The sequence below is a fragment of the Hypanus sabinus genome, chromosome 15, assembly GCF_030144855.1.
Source record: "Hypanus sabinus isolate sHypSab1 chromosome 15, sHypSab1.hap1, whole genome shotgun sequence".
In the NCBI taxonomy this organism is placed as follows: Eukaryota; Metazoa; Chordata; class Chondrichthyes; order Myliobatiformes; family Dasyatidae; genus Hypanus; species Hypanus sabinus.
Genome location: NC_082720.1, coordinates 89,447,164 through 89,473,022, shown reverse-complemented (window position 1 = coordinate 89,473,022; position 25,859 = coordinate 89,447,164). Strand labels below are relative to the sequence as shown.

At 44.5% G+C, this 25,859-nt stretch overlaps 1 protein-coding gene across 2 annotated transcripts in view; it reads left to right on the top strand.

The window, feature by feature from the left end:
• Positions 1-25,859, top strand: part of mgat4b (alpha-1,3-mannosyl-glycoprotein 4-beta-N-acetylglucosaminyltransferase B) — a 305,024-nt gene that overhangs the window by 190,991 nt on the left and 88,174 nt on the right. For both annotated transcript variants that reach the window (XM_059990693.1, XM_059990694.1), the window contains exon 6: positions 5,066-5,179. In XM_059990693.1, coding sequence (XP_059846676.1) covers positions 5,066-5,179 — 114 coding nt within the window. The remainder of the gene's footprint in view (positions 1-5,065; positions 5,180-25,859) is intronic.

Below are 25,859 nucleotides of genomic sequence, written 5' to 3'. Positions count from 1 at the left end.
CAACCATCAGGCTCCAGAACCAATGTGGGTAACTTCACTCACCACAATGAGCCTCAGGTCCCACACCACCAGGTTTAGGAACAGTTATTACCCCACAACCATCAGGCTCCAGAACCAATGTGGGTAACTTCACTCACCACAATGAGCCTCAGGTCCCACACCACCAGGTTCAGGAACAGTTATTACCCCACAACCATCAGGCTCCAGAACCAGTGTGGATAACTTCACTCGCCACAATGAGCCTCAGGTCCCACACCACCAGGTTCAGGAACAGTTATTACCCCACAACCATCAGGCTCCAGAACCAATGTGGGTAACTTCACTCACCACAATGAGCCTCAGGTCCCACACCACCAGGTTCAGGAACAGTTATTACCCCACAACCATCAGGCTCCAGAACCAGTGTGGGTAACTTCACTCACCACAATGAGCCTCAGGTCCCACACCACCAGGTTCAGGAACAGTTATTACCCCACAACCATCAGGCTGCAGAACCAGTGTGGATAACTTCACTCAACACAATGAGCCTCAGGTCCCACACCACCAGATTCAGGAACAGTTATTACCCCACAACCATCAGGCTGCAGAACCAGTGTGGATAACTTCACTCAACACAATGAGCCTCAGGTCCCACACCACCAGATTCAGGAACAGTTATTACCCCACAACCATCAGGCTCCTGAACCAGTGTGGATAACTTCACTCACCGCAATGAGCCTCAGGTCCCACACCACCAGGTTCAGGAACAGTTATTACCCCTCAATCATCAGGCTCCTGAACCAGTGTGGATAACTTCACTCACCACAATGAGCCTCAGGTCCCACACCACCAGGTTCAGGAACAGTTATTACCCAACAACCATCAGGCTCCAGAACCAGTGTGGATAACTTCACTCACCACAATGAGCCTCAGGTCCCACACCACCAGGTTCAGGAACAGTTATTACCCAACAACCATCAGGCTCCAGAACCAGTGTGGATAAATTCACTCAACACAATGAGCCTCAGGTCCCACACCACCAGGTTCAGGAACAGTTATTATCCAACAACCATCAGGCTCCAGAACCAGTGTGGATAACTTCACTCAACACAATGAGCCTCAGGTCCCACACCACCAGGTTCAGGAACAGTTATGACCCAACAACCATCAGGCTCCAGAACCAGTGTGGATAACTTCACACACCACAATGAGCCTCAGGACCCACACCACCAGGTTCAGGAACAGTTATTACCCCTCAATCATCAGGCTCCTGAACCAGTGTGGATAACTTCACTCACCACAATGAGCCTCAGGACCCACACCACCAGGTTCAGGAACAGTTATTACCCCACAACCATCAGGCTCCAGAACCAGTGCGAATAACTTCACTCACCACAATGAGCCTCAGGTCCCACACAACCAGGTTCAGGAACAATTATTACCCCACAACCATCAGGCTCCAGAACCAGTGTGGATAACTTCACTCACCACAATGAGCCTCAGGTCCCACACCACCAGGTTCAGGAACAGTTATTACCCCACAACCATCAGGCTCCAGAACCGGTGTGGATAACTTCACTCACCACAATGAGCCTCAGGTCCCACACCACCAGGTTCAGGAACAGTTATTACCCCACAACGATCAGCCTCCAGAACCAGTGTGGATAACTTCACTCACCACAATGAGCCTCAGGTCCCACACCACCAGGTTCAGGAACAGTTATTACCCCACAACCATCAGGCTCCTGAACCAGTGTGGATAACTTCACTCACCACAATGAGCCTCAGGTCCCACACCACCAGGTTCAGGAACAGTTATTACCCCACAACCATCAGGCTCCTGAACCAGTGTGGATAACTTCACTCACCACAATGAGCCTCAGGTCCCACACCACCAGGTTCAGGAACAGTTATTGCCCCACAACCATCAGGCTCCTGAACCAGTGTGGATAACTTCACTCACCACAATGAGCCTCAGGTCCCACACCACCAGGTTCAGGAACAGTTACTACCCCACAACCATCAGGCTCCTGAACCAGTGTAGATAACTTCACTCACCACAATGAGCCTCAGGTCCCACACCACCAGGTTCAGGAACAGTTATTACCCCACAACCATCAGGCTCCAGAACCGGTGTGGATAACTTCACTCACCACAATGAGCCTCAGGTCCCACACCACCAGGTTCAGGAACAGTTATTACCCCACAACCATCAGCCTCCAGAACCAGTGTGGATAACTTCACTCACCACAATGAGCCTCAGGTCCCACACCACCAGGTTCAGGAACAGTTATTACCCCACAACCATCAGGCTCCAGAACCAATGTGGGTAACTTCACTCACCACAATGAGCCTCAGGTCCCACACCACCAGGTTCAGGAACAGTTACTACCCCACAACCATCAGGCTCCTGAACCAGTGTAGATAACTTCACTCACCACAAGGAGCCTCAGGTCCCACACCACCAGGTTCAGGAACAGTTATTACCCCACAACCATCAGGCTCCAGAACCGGTGTGGATAACTTCACTCACCACAATGAGCCTCAGGTCCCACACCACCAGGTTCAGGAACAGTTATTACCCCACAACCATCAGGCTCCAGAACCAATGTGGGTAACTTCACTCACCACAATGAGCCTCAGGTCCCACACCACCAGGTTTAGGAACAGTTATTACCCCACAACCATCAGGCTCCAGAACCAATGTGGGTAACTTCACTCACCACAATGAGCCTCAGGTCCCACACCACCAGGTTCAGGAACAGTTATTACCCCACAACCATCAGGCTCCAGAACCAGTGTGGATAACTTCACTCGCCACAATGAGCCTCAGGTCCCACACCACCAGGTTCAGGAACAGTTATTACCCCACAACCATCAGGCTCCAGAACCAGTGTGGGTAACTTCACTCACCACAATGAGCCTCAGGTCCCACACCACCAGGTTCAGGAACAGTTATTACCCCACAACCATCAGGCTGCAGAACCAGTGTGGATAACTTCACTCAACACAATGAGCCTCAGGTCCCACACCACCAGATTCAGGAACAGTTATTACCCCACAACCATCAGGCTCCTGAACCAGTGTGGATAACTTCACTCACCACAATGAGCCTCAGGTCCCACACCACCAGGTTCAGGAACAGTTACTACCCCACAACCATCAGGCTCCTGAACCAGTGTAGATAACTTCACTCACCACAATGAGCCTCAGGTCCCACACCACCAGGTTCAGGAACAGTTATTACCCCACAACCATCAGGCTCCAGAACCGGTGTGGATAACTTCACTCACCACAATGAGCCTCAGGTCCCACACCACCAGGTTCAGGAACAGTTATTACCCCACAACCATCAGCCTCCAGAACCAGTGTGGATAACTTCACTCACCACAATGAGCCTCAGGTCCCACACCACCAGGTTCAGGAACAGTTATTACCCCACAACCATCAGGCTCCAGAACCAATGTGGGTAACTTCACTCACCACAATGAGCCTCAGGTCCCACACCACCAGGTTCAGGAACAGTTATTACCCCACAACCATCAGGCTCCAGAACCAATGTGGGTAACTTCACTCACCACAATGAGCCTCAGGTCCCACACCACCAGGTTCAGGAACAGTTATTACCCCACAACCATCAGGCTCCAGAACCAGTGTGGATAACTTCACTCGCCACAATGAGCCTCAGGTCCCACACCACCAGGTTCAGGAACAGTTATTACCCCACAACCATCAGGCTCCAGAACCAGTGTGGGTAACTTCACTCACCACAATGAGCCTCAGGTCCCACACCACCAGGTTCAGGAACAGTTATTACCCCACAACCATCAGGCTGCAGAACCAGTGTGGATAACTTCACTCAACACAATGAGCCTCAGGTCCCACACCACCAGATTCAGGAACAGTTATTACCCCACAACCATCAGGCTCCTGAACCAGTGTGGATAACTTCACTCACCACAATGCGCCTCAGGTCCCACACCACCAGGTTCAGGAACAGTTATTACCCCACAACCATCAGGCTCCAGAACCGGTGAGGATAACTTCACTCAACACAATGAGCCTCAGGTCCCACACCACCAGGTTCAGGAACAGTTATTACCCCACAACCATCAGGCTCCTGAACCAGTGTGGATAACTTCACTCGCCACAATGAGCCTCAGGTCCCACACCACCAGATTCAGGAACAGTTATTACCCCACAACCATCAGGCTCCAGAACCAGTGTGGATAACTTCACTCACCACAATGCGCCTCAGGTCCCACACCACCAGGTTCAGGAACAGTTACTACCCCACAACCATCAGGCTCCAGAACCAGTGTGGATAACTTCACTCACCACAATGAGCCTCAGGTCCCACACCACCAGGTTCAGGAACAGTTATTACCCCACAACCATCAGGCTCCTGAACCAGTGTGGATAACTTCACTCACCACAATGAGCCTCAGGTCCCACACCACCAGGTTCAGGAACAGTTACTACCCCACAACCATCAGGCTCCAGAACCGGTGAGGATAACTTCACTCAACACAATGAGCCTCAGGTCCCACACCACCAGGTTCATGAACAGTTATTACCCCACAACCATCAGGCTCCAGAACCAGTGTGGGTAACTTCACTCACCACAATGAGCCTCAGGTCCCACACCACCAGGTTCAGGAACAGTTATTACCCCACAACCATCAGGCTCCAGAACCGGTGAGGATAACTTCACTCAACACAATGAGCCTCAGGTCCCACACCACCAGGTTCATGAACAGTTATTACCCAACAACCATCAGGCTCCAGAGCCAGTGTGGATAACTTCACTCACCACAACAATGAACTTTCAAGGACTCTATAACTCAAGTTCTAAATATCAAACACAAGGAAATGATGCTGCCTGGCCTGCTGTGTTTCACCAGCATTTTGTGTGTGTTGATTTTCTAAAAAATTTTTTTTTATTATTATTATCGTATTTGCGCATTGGTTGCTTGTCCGTCTTTCTTTGTGGGTATAGTTTGAACTTTTATGGTATTTATCCTGAGCACTATACAATTGAATCTGTCCAGAGCAGCCTTTAATCACTGATTTCTTTTCTCCTCAGATTCCCAAATGAAATTCAGTCAGGGTTGCTGGAAGTCATTGCTCCCTCAGTGAACTACTACCCTGACTTCTCCCATCTGAAGGAAACATTTGGTGATCCCAAGGAAAGAGTCAGGTAAATTCAACCGAATGCACTGAGAAGTGGTACATGTTTGTGTTGCCATTCTGTTGCTCACATGAAAAATGCACCCTGATTTTCAATAATCTGAAAGTGAATAAGCATTGATTTCTCTTCAAATCCATTACATAGCATTCAAATTCAGACCGATAAATACTTTAGCTAATAAACTTTGCAAGGCCCTAGGCAGGAATTTTAATGAAACTTAAATCCATTTGATTGAAGCTGTAAGAAGTTTCGTTTGTTGGTTTGGTAATTTTACTTCAAGAGCAGTAAAAAAGTAAATTATTAAAGAGGAGAAATAGTTTAGTTATGTCATGTTTTTCATGTACTTAGTGTCCAATGTGGTTCACAGCCAGAGCATTTTTATGAAAGTGTTCATGAAGACAGGCAGAACTCGTTTCTAAAGTTAAAGATTCTTATAACAACAGAAATAAACATCAGTGCCGTTGTGTCTTTTAAATTGATGATTCATCAGACTATAAGACATAGGAGCAGAATGAGGCCACTCAGCCCATTGAATCTGAAGTTTCATTCAATTTTGATTTATTACCCCTCTCAACTCCATTCTTCTGCCATTCTCCCTGTAACCTTTGATGCCCTGCCTGATCAAGAACTATCAACCTCCACTTTAAATATAGTCAATGACTGGCCTCCAGAGCCACCTGTGACAATGAATTGCACAGATTCACCACGCTCTAGCCACAGAAATTCCTCCTCGTCTCTGTTCTAAATAGCCGTCCCTTTATTCTGAGGCTGTGCTAGTCTCCCCAACTTTAACACACATTCTCTCCACATTCACTGTATCAATATTCAATGAGATCCCCCCCCCCCCCCATTCTTCTAAACTCCAGTGAGTACAATAACCCTTTCATCCGTGGGATCTTTTTTGTGAAACTGCTCTGGACACACTCCAATGCCAGCACTGATTCCACTTCGATGTGAATGAGATTTAACTTAAGCAAGGCATGACACAATTCTAACGTTGAAATGCAACAGATTTACTAGTAAGTTTAGCTTTAAGGTTAGAGTTAGCTTAGTTTGTCATGTGTCTGTCAAAATGTACAGTGAAATGCAAAGTTTGCGTGAATGACCAACACTATCCGAGGATGTACTGGGGCAGCCCGCAAGTGTCGTAATGCTTCCTGCACCGACATAGCATGTCCACAACTTACTAACCCTAACCCATATACACCTTTAGAATACAGGAGGAAACCGATGTGGTTACAGGGGGAGCTCATGGGGATAGCCCTCCCCACTACTGAGCATATCTACATGGAAAGCAGTGTCCATTATCAGGGATCCCCATCATCCAGGCCATGCTCAATTCTTGCTGCTGAAAAGTCCAGGAGTATCAGAACTCTCACTGCCAGGTTCAGGAATATTTATTACCTCTCAACCATCAGGCTGCTGAACCAGAGGGGATAACTTCACTCAACCTCACTTGCCTCATCACTGAACTGTTCCTCACAACCTATGGACTCACTTTTAAGGACTCTTCATCTCATGTTTTTGATATGTATTGCTTATGTATTTATTATTATGTATTTTTTCTCAGCTCAAGCTGGTAAAACCTGAGTTACGGGCATAGCCAAATATGTTCAGTTGTCAATTGCCAGGAATTTTCGGACTATTGTAGTGGTGTATAGTATTGTGGCTTTCTGAAGATTTATGTAGATATTGTTGTGTCGGCTTAATTGTTTAATGCTATTGTTGGCATGATGTCGACAACAACATTCTGGGCTGGAGGGCCTGTAATGTGCTGTAAATTTCTATGTACAGTGAATTTGGGATGATACCGATTGTAGATATTACTATTGGACAATGTATATCCTGTTCATGTTACAAAGGCTTTTTATTTCCCCTTTTAATTCAGCGTATTTCTTGTGTTTTTCACTTACTGATTTCAGTATGTTATGTGTTTGGAATAGTTATATCTATTAAGTAAGTTGTTCATGCTTGTTTTCCTGTAATAGTATAACTGGACAGTTATTATGGATTGTCCTATCTGTAATAACTGATCAGTCATAATATAATGTGTGGTATTCTGACTCTAAAACTGGTCAGGCTTGTATTTATAGTTATTATTATTATTATTAATTGTCTTTTGCACACTGGTTACCCAAGCTGCTGGTGTGATCTTTTATTGATTCAATTATGGTTGTTGGATTTATTGAGTATGCTCACAAGAACAGTAAATCTCAGGGTTGTATATGGTGACATATATGTACTTTAATAATAGATTTACTTTGAACTTCAACTGTCCAAACTCCTTACAAGACAGTAGCAGGAATTGAACCCAGTTCACTGGCACGACCAAGAGTAAAACGCAAAAGTACAAAAGAAACTGTAGTATTGAGAGTAGCAAGCAAACTGCTGAAGGAAGTCTGATTAATGGACTTGGCCCGAAACAACAACTGTTTATTCCCCTCCCTAGATGCTGACTGACTTGCTGAGTTCCTCCAGTATTTTGTGTATGCTGCCCTGCATTCCCAGCATCTGCAGTGGCTCTTGTGTTGATATTTATGCTGCAGGAAGTCAGCTGGTCTTGTCATATCTGTGTGGGGAGAGGATTTGATGACTTTTCTGGGGGCAAAACCTTGCATCAGTTCTTGTGGTGGGGGGGAGTATTGTGAAGAATCATGGGCAGATTGAATTGGATAGGGTAGGCAGAGGGCTGGAGTTGGTGTGGGTGTGAGCAGGTGGATGGCAGATAGAGGCAGACAAAGCCAAGGGCAGATGGAGTTGAAACACAGAATGCCAGAGTGCTTGAAGTGGTCATCTTCTGCTATGGGAGACTGAAGAGTCAGTTCCTCGTGCCTGTTTACTGAGCCTGCTGGATTTTAATGCCCTTGTTTACTGGTGCAGCAGCTGGACTGCAGTCACCTTCCCATCTTTATCACATATTCTACCATTTCTTAAAAACTTTAGGTGGTCAGCTGTCTCTTTTCTAACCTCATCCATTCTCTCATACATAGCAGATCAAATCTGCAAACACTCACGTTGATAGGGTTGCTAAGAAGCTGAATGGTAAGTTGGTCTTCATTATGCAGGAGACTGAGCTCTATATCCCTGGTTAGATCGCACTTGGAGTACCATGTTTATTTCTGGTTGCCTCATTATATTATGGATTCAGAAGCTTCAGAGAGGGTGCTGAGGAGGTTTATCAGGATGCTGCCTGGATTAGAGAGCATGTCTATTGAGGATAGGTTGAGCGAGCTAGGCCTTTTCTCTTCAGAGTGAAGGAGGATGCAAACTAAATTTATTATCAAAGTACTTACATATCACCATATACAACCTTGAGATTCATTTCTTACAGGCATTTACAGTAAACACCAGAAACACGATAGAATCAAAGAAGAACTGCTCCCAACAGGACAGAGAACAACCAGTGTGCAAGAAACAACAAACTGTGCAAATACAATGAGAAAGAGGGAGGGAGGAATGAATGAATGTATAAATAATCAAGCAAGCAATTAATGTTGAGAACGAAATGAAGAGTCCATAAAAGTGAGTTCATACAGAGCCTATAAAATGTATTTACCCGCCCCTGGAAGTTTTCATGTTTTATTGTTTTACAACATTGAATCAGAGAAGAATTAAGTTGGCTTTTTGGTGACACTGATCAACAGAGAAAGATTATTTCATGTCAAAGTGAAAACAGATCTCTACAAAGTGAAAACACGAGGAAATCTGCAGATGCTGGAAATTCAAAAAACAACACACACAAAATGCTGGTGGAACACAGCCGGCCAGGCAGCATCTACAGGAAGAAGCGCTGTCGATGTTTCGGGCCGAGACCCTTCGTCAGGACTAACCAAGAGGAAAGATAGCAAGAGATTTGAAAGTAGTGGGGGGAAAGGAAATGCAAAATGATAGGAGAAGACCGGAGGGGGTGGGATGAAGCTAAGAGCTGGAAAGGTGATTGGTGAAAGTGATACAGAGCTGGAGAAGGGAAAGGATAATCTTCCTCTCACCCCAACCCTTCCCTCTCCACTGACGCTACCAACCTCCCTCCCCCCTCTGATCCCATCTCTCATCTGTGCCGGGTCTTCACCATTCCCTCCGACCTTCAACTCTCTGAGGCAGAGCGCTCTGTCCTCAGTAAGGGCCTCAGCTTCATCCCTCTTCACCCACACCTCAGCGAGTTCCGCGTACGCCATGACACTGAACTGAACTCTTCTTCCGCCGTCTCCGTCTCCGAGCTTACTTCTTTGACAAGGACTCTCCTACCCCCACCAATGACCCCTTCTCCCGTCTTCAACCCTCCTCCTCTTCATGGACACCCCGCTCTGGTCTTCTGCCTGCTCTGGATCTCTTTATTGCTAATTGCCGATGGGACATCAACCGTCTCGACTTCACTGCACCCTGTTCCAATTCCAACCTCACTCCTTCCGAACACTTTCCTCTCCGTTCCCTCCGCACCAATCCCAACCTCACTATAAAACCTGCTGATAAGGGGGGAGCTGTTGTTGTCTGGCGTACTGACCTCTACCTGGCCAAGGCACAGCGACAACTCTCTGATACCTCCTCTTATTTACCCCTTGATCATGACCCCACTAAGGAGCACCAGGCCATTGTCTCCTATACCATCACCAGCCTTATCAGCTCTGGGGATCTCCCATCCACTGCCACCAACCTCATAGTTCCCACACCCTGCACTTCCCGTTTCTACCTCCTACCCAAGATCCACAAGCCTGCCTATTGTCTATTAGACCTATTGTCTCAGCTTGCTCCTGCCCCACTGAACTCATTTCTGCATACCTTGACACTGTCTTATCCCCCCTTGTTCAATCTCTTCCCACCTATGTTCATGACACTTCTCATGCTTTGAATTTTTTGAATGATTTTAAGTTCCCTGGCCCCCACTTATTTTCACCATGGACGTCCAGTCCCTATATACCTCCATCCTCCACCGAGATGGTCTCGAAGCTTTTCGCTTCTTTTTGAATTCCAGACCTAACCAATTCCCCTCTACCACCACTCTCCTCCGTCTAACGGAATTAAGTTCTTCCTCTCAATAATTTCTCCTTTGGCTCTTCCCATCTCCTCCAAACCAAGAGTGTAGCCATGGGCACCCGTATGGGTCCCAGTTATGCCTGCCTTTTTGTTGGCTTTGTGGAACAGTCCATGTTCCAAGTCTATACGGGTATCCGTCGCCCTCTTTTCCTTTGCTACATCGACGACTGCATGGACGCTGCCTCCTGCACACATGCTGAGCTCGTCGACTTCATTAACTTTGCCTCCAACTTTCATCCTGCCCTCAAATTTACCTGGTCCATTTCTGACACCTCCCTCCCCTTTCTTGAACTTTCTGTCTCTATCTCGGGAGACGGCTTATCTACTGATATCTACTATAAGCCTACAGACTCTCACAGCTACCTGGACTATTCCTCTTCCCACCCTGTTTCTTGCAAAAATGCTATTCCCTTCTCACAGTTCCTCCGTCTCCGCCACATCTGCTCTCAGGATGAGCCTTTTCATTCCAGGACAAAGGAGATGTCTTCCTTTTTTAAACAAAGGGGCTTCCCTTCTTCCACCATCAACTCTGCTCTCAAACGCATCTCTCCCATTTCCCGCACATCTGCCCTCACCCCATCCAGCTGCCACCCCACTCGGGATAGGGTTCCCTTGTCCTCACTTACCACCTCACCAGCCTCCAGGTCCAACGTATAATTCTCCGTAACTTCTGCCACCTCCAATGGGATCCCACTACCAAGCACATCTTTCCGTCCTCCCTCTTTCTGCTTTCTGCAGGGATCGCTCCCTACGCGACTCCCTTGTCCACTCGTCCCCCCCATCCCTTCCCACCGATCTCCCTCCTGGCACTTATCCTTGTAAGTGGAACAAGTGCTACACCTGCCCTTACACTTCCTCCCTCACCACCATTCAGGGCCCCAGATAGTCCTTCCAGGTGAGGCGACACTTCACCTGTGAGTCGGCTGGTGTGGTATACTGCGTCCAGTGCTCCCGGTGTGGCCTTTTATATATTGGTGAGACCGGACACAGACTGGGAGACCGTTTTGCTGAACACCTACGCTCGGTCCGCCAGAGAAAGCAGGATCTCCCAGTGGCCACACATTTTAATTCCATGTCCCATTCCCATTCTGGTATGTCTATCCATGGCTTCCTCTACTGTCAAAATGAATCCAAACTTAGGTTGGAGGAACAACACCTTATATACCGGCTGGGTAGCCTCCAACCTGATGGCATGAACATTGACTTCTCTAACTTCTGTTAATGCCCCTCCTCCCCTTCTTTCCCCATCCCTGACATATTTAGTTGTTTGCCTGTTCTCCATCTCCCTCTGGTGCTCTCTCCCCTCCTCCTTTCTTTCTCCTGAGGCCTCCCGTCCCATGTTCCTTTCCCTCTTCCAGCTCTGTATCATTTTCACCAATCACCTTTCCAGCTCTCAGATTCATCCCACCCCCTCTGGTCTTCTCCTATCATTTCGCATTTCCCCCTCCCCCCACTACTTTCAAATCTCTTACTATTTTTCCTTTCGGTTAGTCCTGACGAAGGGTCTCGGCCTGAAACATCAACAGCGCTTCTCCCTATAGATGCTGCCTGGCCTGCTGTGTTCCACCAGCATTTTGTGTGTGTTGTTGTTCAGAGTCTCACACATGCCTTCTGGCAAACTCTAGCCGAGATTTCATGTGAGTTTTTTTTCAACAGTGCCGCTCTTCGTTAAAGCTGCGACTGGTGAAGCTCCCGGGCACCAGTTGTTGTATGTGCAGTCCCTTCCACCTCAGCCACTGAAGCTTGTAACTCTTTTGTACAAGTCTCTTGGTGGCCTCCCTCACTAGTCCCCTTCTTGCACGGTCACTCAGTTTTTGAGGACGGCCTGCTCTAGGCAGATTTACAGCTGTGCCATATTCTCGCCAGTTCTTGGTGATTGACTTAACTACTCCAAGAGATATTCAGTAACTTGGAAATTTTCTTATATTCATCTCCTGACTTGTGCTTTCCAATAACGTTTTCATGGAGTTGCTTGGCATACTCTTTTTGTCTTCGTGGTGTAGTTTTTGCCAGGATACTGACTCACCAGCAGTTGGACCTTCCAGATTGATTGTATTTTTACTACAATCAATTGAAACACCTTGACTGCACATGGTGATCTTCATTTAACTAATTAACCAATTTGCTGCTTCAGTGATGATTTGGTGTGTCATATTAAAGGGGGTGAATACCTAAGCAATCAATTATTTTGTGTTTTATATTTGTAATTAATTTAGATAATTTTGTAGAGATATATTTTCACTTTAATACTAAAGAGTCTTTTCTGTTGATCATTGTCAAAAATGCCAAATTGTGACTCAGTGTTGTGAAACAATAAAACATGAAAATTTCCAAGGGGGGGTTGAATACTTTTTATGGACTGTAAGCTGTGGGAACAGTTCAGTGATGGGGCGAGTGAAATTAAGTAAAGTTATACCCTTTGGTTCAGGAGCCTGATGATTGAGGGATAATAACTGTTCCTGAACCTGGTAGTGAGGGCCCTGAGGCTCCTGTACCCTCTTCCTGAGTGCAGCAATGAGAAGAGAGCATGGCATGATAGAGGTGTACAAGATGATGAGAAGATGGTGGACAGCCAAAATCTTTCTCACAGGGTGGAAGTGTCTAATATGTAAGGATATAATTTTAAGGTTATTGGAAGAAGGTATCGGGAATGTCAGAGGTAGATTTTTTTTACACAGAAAGTGGTGGATGTGTGGAACGTCGTGCCAGGGGTGGTAGTAGAGGCAGATGCATCAGGAACATTTAAGAAACTCTTAGATAGGGACACGGATGAACAAAAATGGAGGGAAGGGTTAAATTAATCTTAGAGTAAGTTAAAGGATATGCACAACATTGTAGTATGGAGTTTAAGTGTAAGAAAGATTGTATTCGCAATGAAACATCAATAGAATTAAAAAGGAGGAAGCTGTTTTTGGAGGCAATCAGATTAATAGTACTTTGAAGTAATTTCCCAAGAGCTGGGGGAGGATGAGATTTCTTTTCTCACACAGTAAGTGTTGTGATATCCTGCCTAGCAGATGGGCCGGAAAGCACTCAAAGTAGAATTGAATAAGTTGTTGAGAGAGGAAGGCGCAAGTTGATGAAAAGTAGGGGGTATGAAACTGATGAGATTTTTGAAGAGTTAGCACAGACTCTTGGCAAAATGGCTTCCTCCTGTGGTGAAAGACTCTGATTCTATTTATTTATGTGGAGATGAGGGGGGAACAGGCCCTTCCGGCCCTTCGAGTTGCACTGCCCAGCACTTAACAGAGAACACTTTACAATGACCAACTAAGCTACTAACCAGTACGTCTTTGGACTGTGGTAGGAAACCATAGCACCCAGAGGAAACCTACGCAGATGTAGGAAGAACGTACAAACTTTCTTACAGAGGACACCGGTGTTGAACTCGGAACACCGATGTTCAGAGCTGTAATAGTGTTGTGCCGACCATTGTGCTACCATAGTGTCACATGTGTTCACCACTCAGCATAGGCCCGCGATTATTCCTTTCAGCTTAGGTCACTTTCACACTGTGGTGTAGGATGCTTGCACATCAGTTCACACATACTTTTGAACACTTTTACTAGAAAGTGTTTCCTTCATGCAGAGAAGCAAGACCCCTCTGAAATCTAAAGAAATATATACTTGGCTGGCATCGTAACTTCGCAGCTACAAACCTACCTGACAAGCCTACTGCAATTCTTTGAAGAAATTACAAGCAAGGTAGACAAAGGAGATGCAGTAGACATGGTGTACTTGGATTTTTCAGATGGCCTTTGACAAGGTGCCGCACATGAGGTTGCTTATCGAGGTAAGAACCCATGGAATTACAGGAAAGTTACCAGCATGGGTGGAGCATTGGTTGATTGGCAGAAAGCAGAGAGTTGGAATAAAGGGATCCTATTCTGGCTGGCTGCTGGTTACCAGTGGCAGTACACAGGGGTCGGTGTTGGGACCGCTGTTTTTGTCAATGATTTGGACTACAGTATTAATGGATTTGTGGCTAAATTTGCCGATTATACAAAGATAGGTGGAGGAGCAGATAGTGTTGAGGAAACAGACAGCCTGCAGAGAGACTTAGTTAGTTTAGGGGAATGGGCATAGAAGTGGCAAATGAAATAAAATGTTGGAAAGTGAATGGTCATGCACTTTGGTGAAAGAAATAAATGGGCAAATTATTATTTAGATGGGGAGAGGAACCAAATTGCAGAGATGCAAAGGGACTTGAGAATCCTTGTGCAGGATACCTTAAAGGTTAACCTCTAGGTTGAGTCAGTTGTGAAGAAGGCGAATGCAGTGTTGGCATTCATTTCTAGAGGTATAGAATATAAGAGCAGGGATGTGATGTTGAGGATTTATAAGCCACTTGTGAGACCACACTTGGAGTATTGTGTGCAGTTTTGGGCTCATTTTAGAAAGGATATACAGGTAGTCCCCGAGTTATGAACATCCAACTTATGGACAACTCGTACTTACGAACCGAGGAAGGAGAATGCCGTCCGCCATTTTAAGTCAGATCGTGATGCCATCTGCCATTTTAAGTTGTTGAGTTGACACTGTGTTGAGTGCTTAACTTTGTATTTGGCTTAAATTTTTCTTAGTAAGATTCACCCTGACCCCGCCTCTGTTCTGGTTGGTTGGTGGCGCAGTGAGATCAGCGCCAGGCTGGAGAATGGAGGTTCCCGATTTTGATCCCGTGCTGGGTTGACGTCGATCCAGTGACTCCCGTACCAGCCCTGCTAGGTTGATGTCGAGCTCGCAACTTAACCTCGTAAAAAAAAAACACTGCCACCTCCAGTTTAAATTCCCATGCGGAATGTTGTGGAGGATCAAATACCCAAGTTCAGCACAGCCCCCACTTGTCCCATTTAGCCTGTCTCAGTGCGGTGGAGTTTAGGACCTGGGGAATTCTGTGTGGTGGTCCTTAGGACCCGCTGCAGCTCGGGACCCGCCGCCCGCAGTGTTTCTGTTCCATTGACAGGAAGTGATCGTGATTGAAAATAAAGTGGAAATAATAAAGCATTTGGAAAGAGGTGAAAAGTTATCGGTCATTGGAAAAGTGTTAGGCTACAGTCGGTCAACGATCGGCACAATTTTAAAGGATAAAGGATAAAGTGAGAATAATGGAGCATGTGAAAGGCCCTGCCCCAATGAAAGCTACAATTATTACTAAGCAACACAGTGGTTTAATTATTGGAATACATACATTTCTTAAGTGTTTTATATGCATAGAAAGATAAAATATATACTAAGACAAACGTTTGACTAACTGACATTAAATAATACCGGATGTGCTTGTTCCGACTTACGTACAAATCTGACTTAAAGACGGACTCAGGAACGTAACTCGTACGTAACCCGGGGACTGCCTGTACCAACATTGGAGAGGGTTCAGAGAAGATTCACGAGAATTATTCCAGGAATGAAAGGATTACTGTATGAAGAATGTCTGGCAGTTCTTAGGCTGTATTCCAAGGAGTTCAGGAGAATGAAGGGGGATCTCATAGAAACATTCCAAATGTTAAAAGGCCTGAACAGATTAGATATGGCAAAGTTATTTCCCATGGTAGGGGTTTCTAGGACAACAGGGCATGCCTTCAGGATTGAAGGACATCCTTTTAGAACTGAGATGCAGGGAAATTCTTTTCAGCCAGAGGGTGGTAAATCTGTAGAATTTGTTGCCACGAATTTGTTCTCCCTGTGACCACCTGTGCTTTCTCTGAGTACTCCAGTTTTTTCCTATATTCCAAAGACATATGGTTATTTGGTCACATGGGTGTAATTGGGTGGCACAGGCTCATTGGGCAGTATCTCCAAAGAAATAAATAAAATTTAATAAGCATGGCACAGTGGTTAGCATAATGCTATTACAGTGCCAGAGATCAATGCTTGGGTTTCATTCTCCACCACTGTCTGTAGGGAATTTATCCATTTTCCCCGTGACTGCGGGATCTCCTCCGGGTGCTCCGGTTTCAAGCCAGAGGCTTCAAGATGACACTAGTGAACCACATCAACATATTGCAAGCTGCTTACAAAACTTGAAAATATATCTCTTCTGAATTACTCTCATTACAATCTACAGCTGTAATTTCCCTTTAAGCAATGGTCCTAACTAGCGAATTCACAATCTTCTGAAGGACTCAGCAGACTTCATTCTCAAGTATGCTGGTACAGCACCTTTAAGCAGACGAAGAAAGTTCCTCTACCCAGCATCTTGTTAGTAAATGCACAATTGTTGGAGAACAGGATTGTGGACCTAAGGGTAAGATTGCTGTTTCGGAGGGATATGAGGAATTGCTGTGCTCTGTGTTTCATAGAGACATGGCGGACATGTTGGTAAGACCCAAAGGCTTCTTGATACACAGCATGATCTGGACTACTGATTTGGAGAAGGCAAAAGGTGGGGCATCGTGTTCCATGATCAACTCTTTGTGGTGCTCAGACATGGCTGCTTTGTTGCTGTCTTGTTCCCCTGACCTGGAACATCTAACAATTAAGTGACTCTGTGACCCTGACTACAGTTTACATACTACTAAAAGCCAGCATTAATCAAGCACTCGAGATATTGGATGCTATCATCACCAAACAAGAAACAGCCTAACCTGACGCCTTTCAAATTGTAGTTGAGGACTTCGATCAGCCTTGTTTGAAGAAATCTCTGCCTAATTATCAGCAGCAGCACCAGGGGTCCCAACACACTTGACCACTGCTATAAGAAATGCCGATTGTTTCATACCTGGACCACATTTCGGGAAACCTAATCACTTGTCTGTCCTCCTACCTGCATACAGGCAGAGGCTGAAGAACAAGGCTCCAGAAATAAGGAAACAAAGAGGTTGGTCGAGGGAGACTGAGGAGCAGCTGTGGGATTGCTTCGAGTCAGTTAGCTGGGCCGCGTTCATGGATTCATCAAAGAATCTGAATGAGTACACCATAGTTGTTGTGGACTTTATAAAAATAGTTGTGGACAACTGTGTCACCACCAAATCATTCAGCGTCTTCCCTGGATGAACTATGAGATCCGCAATCTGTTGGGATGGGTCAGTGGCATTCAGGTCTTGCAATCGAGTAAGATACAAGAGGTCCAGGTACGATCTCCAGAAAACCATCTCACGTGTGAAGTGGCAATTCCCGACCAAACCTGGGTCACTGGGGGGGATGCTCTACAGCTGTGGCAGGGCTTTGCACCTAGAGCTCAATGCCTTCTATGCTTGCCTAACACGCTGTAAGGTTTCAATGCTAAGGTAATGGTTTCTCTGTAGCAGCAATGTTTGGGTTATGACTAGAGATAATGTGTGTTATCCAATGTTATCCAATGAGAGGCTGTTGTTCTTTCTTGTGGAACTGGGAGCAGGGATTCCGCAGTCTTTTGTTAGCGAGAGATGAAGAGAGAAGACGTGAGTGGAGAGAGTTGATAGACCACCGGACAGAGCGGACTTGGAGCGAGGGTCCTACAGTCAGCAACACTCAGAGGAGGTCGATGGGAGTTGAATGGATGGAACCATGAGCTTCAACGTGCACATTAGACTGTTTCATTAAATTGAGCCCTTTTTATTTTCTTTACTAACCTATAGTCAGATTAAGATTTATAAAGCTCAATCATTTAATTGCATACGGTGTACTGTCTGATATTTTGCGGTGCAGATTTGTAACCGGGCAACACATCACACAGCATCCACACAAACGAAATTTCTCAGTTTGGCTGGGCCTGAGGCTGTCTTCCCCTAGACAAGTACCTGTTGGCCGAACCTGAGAGTTACACCTGTTTTGACCATCAAAGTATAGAGGAACCTTCACAGGCTCCCACTGCCCCTGATGACCTTGTGCTTTCAGACGCTGAGACTGACGTGAGAGCATCCTTCTGGAGGGTGAACCCACAGAAAGCATCCAGCCTAGATTGGGTAACTGACCGAATACTAAAGACCTGAGCTGATCAACTAGTTTGAGTATTCTCTGATAGCTTTATCCTCTCGCTTCAGCAATCTGAGGTACCCATCTGCTTCAAGCAGGCTTGAATTATACTGGTGCTTAAGAAGAACATGGTAACCTGCCTCAATGAGACAGCAAAGAAGCATACATCAGAACGCTCATTATCAACTACAACTAGGCATTTAATACATCATCCCATCAAAGCTAATCAATAAGCTCCAAGGCCTTGGCCTCAATGCCTCTTTGTGCAATTCAATCCTCAGTTTCCTCTCTTGCAAACTCCAGTCAGTCTGGATCAGTAACATCTCCTCCACGATCTCCATCAGCACAAGTACATCACAACGCTGTGTCAATGTTCCCTCTAATTTTCTTTACAGCTAAATCCACCAACCCTTGCTCTAAGCAGGAAAATTTTACGTGGCTTCAAAACTGTGTGAGACTTTAAATTAATATTTCTAAAAGAAAATTCCAGGTATGCGGCAACAAAGACTTATGTGCGTAGGAGAATTTCAGTTACTGCGCAGCTGTACATATTTGAGGAAACAGTGTACCATGTGCTTAGACCCCTGCTCTACTCACTTAACACTTATGACTGTATGGTTAAGTACAGAGCAAGTACCATTTTGCTGACAACACCACTGTTGCTGGTGGAATCAAAGGTAATGATGAATCAATGTACAGGAGGGAGATTGAAAATCTTGTTGAGAGGTGCTATAACAACAACCAACTGTCCAGTAGTCTAGTTGTATCTGCACCAGACTTCAAGGTGAGTGGTCCTGCATTCACATCTGGCCAGCTCCTTGTACACTTTCCATCCATGTTGGGTGGAGTGTCAAGCTAGCAACTTGGCCTCATTAAAAAACAGACAAATGCTAAAGAAATGGCAAGATAGCACCTGATGTGCCACAAGGTATGTAGAGGAACAACATAACAGCAACCTCTCACTCAATGTTAGCAAGACCAAGGAGCTGGTTATTGAGTTCTGAAGAAATCGATGAGCCAGTCGTCATTGAGTGATCAGAAGTGGAGAGGGTCAGTAGCTTAAAATTCCTTGGTGGAGTCATTTTGGAGGACCTGTCCTGGGCTCAGCACACAAGTGCAATTACAAAGAAAGCACAGCAACACCTCTACTTCCTTAGAAGTTTGAGAAGTTTCAGCATGACACCTAAATCTTTGATGAGTTTCTATAGATGTGCTGTGGAGAGATATTAACTGTCTCCATCACAGGCTGGTATGGAAGCACCAAGTCCCTTGAATGGAAAAGCCAACAAGTAATGGATACGGCCCAGTCCATCACAGGTAAAGTCCTCCCCACCATTGAGCACATCTACATGGAGCGTTGTCACAGGAAAGCAGCATCCATCATCCAGGTCAGTTCTCTTCTTGCTGTTACTATCAGGAAGGAGGTACAGGAGCCTCAGAGCCCACACCTCCAGGTTCAGGAATAGTTATTACCCCTTAATCGTCAGGCTCTTGAACTAGAGTGAAAAACTTCACTAAACTACCATCACTCCCCATCACTGAACTTTTCCCACAATCTATGCACTCACTTTCAAGGACTCTTCATCTCATGTTTTTGATATTTATTGCTCATTTATTTTTGTTATTATTTTATTTCTTTTTTGTAATTGTATTTCTATTATGTTTTTTGGATTTACTGAGTATGCCCACAAAAACATAAATCTCAGAGTTGCATATGGACACATAAATGTACGTTGATAGTAAATTAACTTTGAACCTCCTCCCACATTCCAGACATTGAGTTATTGAGTTGTGGGCATTATTGAGCGTGACGACTCTTGCAGGCTGCCCAGCACAGTCCTCGCTGTTTTGATGTACATATGACTAATCATGCTATTTTAAGAAAATTCGAATCACTTCCACCAGATTGGCACCACTTTGACATCAACGTACTGAGCTTTAATATTCTTCAAGTTTCAATGTTTACTCTGAGTCAGTCTGGCATAAATGTGCAGAGTCAACCCAATTATAGAACTGAATTCCCAAAGTGCCATTAAAATGCCTGTTCCCATCAAAATTGGAAATGCACTAACTTCACGGGTCATGTGCTGACATTTATCAGAAACAGACTTATTGCAACTGACTTATATGACATGAAATATGTTGTTTTGTCACAGCAGTACAGAGCAAAGACATAAAAATTTACTATAAATCAGAAACATAAATAAATAGCTGAGAAAGATTAATGAGGTAGTGTTCATGGGTTCATAACTGTTCAGAAATCTGGATGTCCAGTGATGTTAAGACAGGAGGAGGGAAATCAGAATAAGTTTCAATATTACTGGCATATGTTGTTAAATTTGTTGTTTTGGTGCTGCAGTACATTGCAATACATAATAAAAGCTATAAGTTACAATAAGAAGTAAATATAAAAAATTTAATTTAATAAGTAATGCAAAAAGAGAGAAAAATTACTGAGGAAGTTTTCATGGGTTCATTATCTATTCAGAAACCTGATGACGGAGGGGAAGAAGCTATTCCTGAAACATTGATTATGTGTCTTTCAGGGTCCTGTACCTCTTCTCTGATGGTAGCAATGAGAAGAGGGCATGTTCTGGGTGATGGGGTCCTTAGTGATGGATGCCACCTTTTTGAGGCATCACCTTTTGAAGATGTCCTTGCTGTTGGGAAGGCTGGTGCCCACGATGGAGCTGGGTGAATTTACAAATTTCTTCAGCATTTCCGATCCAGTGCAGTGATCCCTCCATACTAGCTGGTGATGCACAGTAAAAATTTGCGAATGTCTTTGGTGATGCACCAATTCTCCTCAAGTTCCCAATGAAATACAGCTGTTGCTGTGTCTTCCTTGTAATTGCATCAAAGAAATATGGGTGCCAGTTTGAGTGAAAAAGAAACTCGTTCTCATCCTTACTGTATAACACCATCGCAACAGAGATGTACACAGTGCAGGACAAAAGGAACTGCCCTGGGCATAATCTAATTCCACTAAGGGATTCATTATAAATCTTTGCTGCCGGAAGCTGTTGCTTTGAGAACTGTTGTCTAGTAGGAACATTGAAATATCCTTCTGAAGCACAGGTTTAATTTCTTTTTGTTCAGAACCAGTTTTATTACTGACATGTCACCAAGTGTGCTGTTTTCTGGCAGCAGTACAGTGTAAAATGTAAAATTGCTGTAATTTACTGCAATAAGAATATGTAAAGCATAAATAGTGCAAAATGAGAGCAGAATTGTGAAGTAGTTTGGGTTCATGATTGATGGTGGAGGGGAAGAAATTTCCTGAATCACTGAGTGTGGATCTTTTGGCTCCTGGATCTCTTACCTGATAGTAGAAATCTCCTTCCTCATGCGGTTAATAAGGTTAATTCTATTCATTTCATTTTCCCAAATTTCAACCAGAAACCTCAGGAACATTTGGTGCTTGTGGAAAGGGAGACAGAATGAACAGTTCAGATCTGAGATCCTTCTTCATTATTGCTAAAAGGAAAAGCAAATTGGGTTTCAACAGGGGCTGTTGGACAGATCAGTATTTCTTTGGACAAGTGGCCTGACATATGCCCTAATATCAGAATTTAGACTAAGATTCATAGTGTTGTACAACACAGAACCATGACCAATATCACTCTTTCTGTTCTGTACACCTCTGTGTTTATGCCAGCTATCAAGTCCCTCATTTTGTTGATGCAGTTCACTGTATGTAAAGCACACAGAAGATTGGAGGAGCTCAGCTGCTCAGGCAGCATCGATGGAAAGTAATAGAGACAACATTTTGGGCCGACACTCTTCAACAGGACTGGCTAACACATTTCATTGTATGCTTCAAACTACATCTAATGAAATTGTGCATTCTTCTTGCTGCTGCATCAAAAAGAAAGTACAGGAGCCTCAGGACCCACACCAGCAGGTTCAGGAACAGTTATTATCTCTCAACCATCAGGACACTTGAACTAGAGGGGATAACTTCACAGGCCACGTCAGTGAAATGTTCCCGTAACCTATTGACTCATTTTCAGGGACTCTTCATCTCATGTTCTTGATACTTATTGTTTGTTTGTTTGCTTGTTTATTTATTTATTTATTTATTCTTTTTTTTATTTGCACAGTTTGTTGTCTTTTGCACAGTGGTTAAATGCCCAAGTTGGTACAGTCTTTCATTGATTCTGTTATTGTTATTATTCTATGGATTTATTGAGTATGCCCACAAAACAATAAATCTCAGAGTTATATATGGTGACATAATAATAAATTTACTTTGATCTTTAAATAAATCTGAATCTGCACTCAGTGGCTGCTTTATTAGGTTCAACTATCTAATCAGCCAATCATGTTGCTTAATGCATAAAAGTACGCAGGTCGAGAGGTTCAGTTGTTGTTCAGACCAAACATCAGAATGGGGAAGAATTGTGATCTAAGTGACTTTGACCATGGAATGATTGTTGGTGCCAGACGGGGTGGTTTGATTGTCTCAGAAACTGCTGATCTCCTGGGATTTTCACACACAACAGTCTCTAGAGTTTGCAGAGAATGGTGTAAAAAACCCAGTGAACTGCAGTTCTGTGGACGAACATGCCTTGTTAATTGTAAGAGGTTCAGAAGAGAATGGCCAGGCTTGTTCAAGCTGACAGTAAGTCAAGTAACCATGCATTGCAGCAGTGGTGTGCAGAAGAACATCTCTGAATACACAATACATCAAACCTTGAAGTGGATCAGCTAGAGCAGCAGAAGATGTTGGTGTACCTCATAGGTGTGCATAAAAAAGTGGCCACTGGGTGTACATTAAACTCCTTTTATGCCTTGGCAATTCCAGTGTGTGTCTAGAACAGGTGTGTCTAGAAGATTACAGCGCATTTAATCTACCTATCAACCTATCCTTATAAGACATGCTCTCCAATTCAGGTAGCATCCCAGTAAATTTCTTCTGCACCATCTCTAGAGCTTTCACATCCTTCCTATAATGAGAACAGAACTAATTACAGTTCTCCATCTCTAGAGGGATGAGGGCAGCAAGTAAGGAGCATGCTGCCTACTGCAGGGTTCTTCCTAGGTTCCACTTGATTCTGACTTGGCGGTGTGTTGTTGAGCTTTTATCATTGCCTGACCAAAATCTTGTACCTCTTGAATCCAACAGCACTCGGACAGTTTTTGTACAGTTTCTGGAATCATTCAAGGAGTCAGCTGACTACCACTTTCTCAAGTGTTATTGATGGTTCATAATAGTTACTGGCCTTGCCATCAAAACCCATGTCCTTGTAAATCAATAAAATTTGTTGGTCTGTACTTAGAGACTCCAGTGTCTGCTTTTGTCTGTATATGCAAAAGCCTTTATTGTAACACTGGCTGCTTCAATCAGTGTTTGGTGACACAGCACTGTAGTGGTTAGCACAACACTGTACAGTGCAAGTGATCACTGATTGGGGTTCAATTGTTGCCATTGACGGTAAGGAGTTTTTATGTTTTCCCCGTGACTTCCTGTGTTTCCTCCAGGTGTTTCAAAGACATATGGAATAGTAAGGGTTGTAAATTGTTGACATGGTATGTTAGTAAAGTTGCAGTTAGCACAACAGTGCTAGTGATCACTGATCAAGTTTCAGTTCACTAGATGAGATAGATTAGCTTTCTGTGTCACATCCAAACATACAATGAAATGTGTCATTTGTGTCAATATCCAACACAGTCCAAGGATCGAGCTGGAGGCAGCTACAAGTGTTCCACACTTCCAGCGCCAATATTGCACGCTGACAACTTACTAACCCTTACCTATATGGCTTTGCAATGAGGAGGAAACCAGTGCACCCATAGGAAACCCACGCAGTCACAGGGAGAACGTACAAACTCCTTACAGATTTAACTCTGACTGATGATTGCTGTTGCTGTAAATTACTGTGCTGACTGCTACACTACTGTGCCGCCGCTGCTGCTGTCTGTAATGAATTTGTACATTCTCCCCGTGACCACGTGGATCTCCTCAGACTGTGTTGGTTATTGGTGCAAATGATGCATTTCACTGTGTGTTTCCACGTGACAAATAAAGGTAATCTTTAAATTGTAGAATCACAGCATTAGAGCAGGTGTGAATGGAAGAATTGAATCGTCCTTTTGCAAACTATTTGAAAACCATTCTGTGCCACTGAAGTCAGTGACCTTACCATCAACTGCTCTAAATAGGATAAGGATGGATATGGCCTTCATCGGCCGGGGTCAACCATGGATGTTGCGTCCTAGATGTTTAAGTAAACAAGCCTGAGCAGTGCAATATGGAGAGCAAACTGTTGCCCCTGTAGCAAGCTCTCCCTCTCCATGTATCTGATGAACCCAAAGGAACGGCAGAGATCGATACAGTTTAGCACAAGCAGTATCACAGGAGTTGCCAGTCAGCACTGAACTCAATGTAGGGCTGCCCTAGGGACTCCAGCTCCAGATTTTTCTCTCGGGGTTTACTTCCCAAGCCTTCCCCATGAGTAGGTATTGCCACAAGGTAGTAGAGGTTTGAGATCAGAGTTTTCTTTCTGGATGAGCTGCAACCATGGCTGATGAATCCTATCTACCTGAAATGATTGGTTTTAAGGTGCCAGTAACTGCCTTTGCCCCTTCTCTTGTCAGTAGAAACGGTTAAGCCGGGTTTAGTAGCTGAACTACACATGAAGGCCAGGAGCTGGACTTGGTTGTCAGAGGCTATTTGAGTGGCGTCTAATGGGTAGTGTGAGCTTGTCCCCAGTACCACTTCCAGCTATAACAACCTAAAGGAACCTAGAGGGTTCCTAAATAGGGGGCCACCTGTAATGGTGATGTGTGCATCTGAATGGAAGCTACTCATCATTGAGCACATCTTCGAGGAGAACTGCCACAAGAAAGCAAGGAGCCCCACCATCCAGGCCACATTTCCTCCTCACTGTGATAGAGCCTTCGATCATCAGGCTCCTGAACCAGTGTGGATAACTTCACTCACCTTAACTTTCAAGTGCTTTCACAACCTGTAGACTCACTTTCAAGGACCCTACAACTCATGTTCTCAATATTATTTGTTAGTTTATTTATTTTTTATATTTGCACAGCTTGTCTTCTTTTGCACATTGGTTGTTTGTCAGTCCTTTTGTCAGTCCTTGTGTGTAGTTTTCATTGCTTCCATTGATTTCTTTCTTCTACTGTAAATGTCTGCAAGTAACTGAATGTCAGGATAGTAAATGGTAACATGTACTCAATGGCCACTCTATTAGGTTTAGGAGTGAAACCTGCTGTAGCCCATCCATTTCAAGGTTCAATGTGTTGTGCATTCAGAGATGTTCTTCTGCACACCACTGTTTCAACACAGTGTTGTTTGAGTTACTGTCGCCTTTCTATCAGCTTTAAGTAGTCTATCCATTCTCTTCTGACCTCTCTTGTAAACAAATCGTTTTTTGTCCACAGAACTGCCTCTCACAGTATTTTGTTTTTGTTTCTCGCTCCATTCTCAGTAACCTTTAAAGACTGTTGTGTATGAAAATCCCAGGAGATCAACAGTTTCTGAGATACTCAAACTGCCCCATCAGACACCAACAATGATTCCATGGTCAAAGTCACTTAGATCACATTTGTTCCCACATTTGGATGTTTGTTCTGAACAACAATTGAACCTCTGTTTGCTTTTATGCATTTACTTGCTGCCACATGATTGGCTGATTAGGCAACTGCATTAAGAGCAGGTGTACCTAATAAAGTGGCCACCGTGTATGTACTTTGATAAATTTCTTTGAGCTTTCAAGAGACTACTGTGGAAGAATTTTAATGT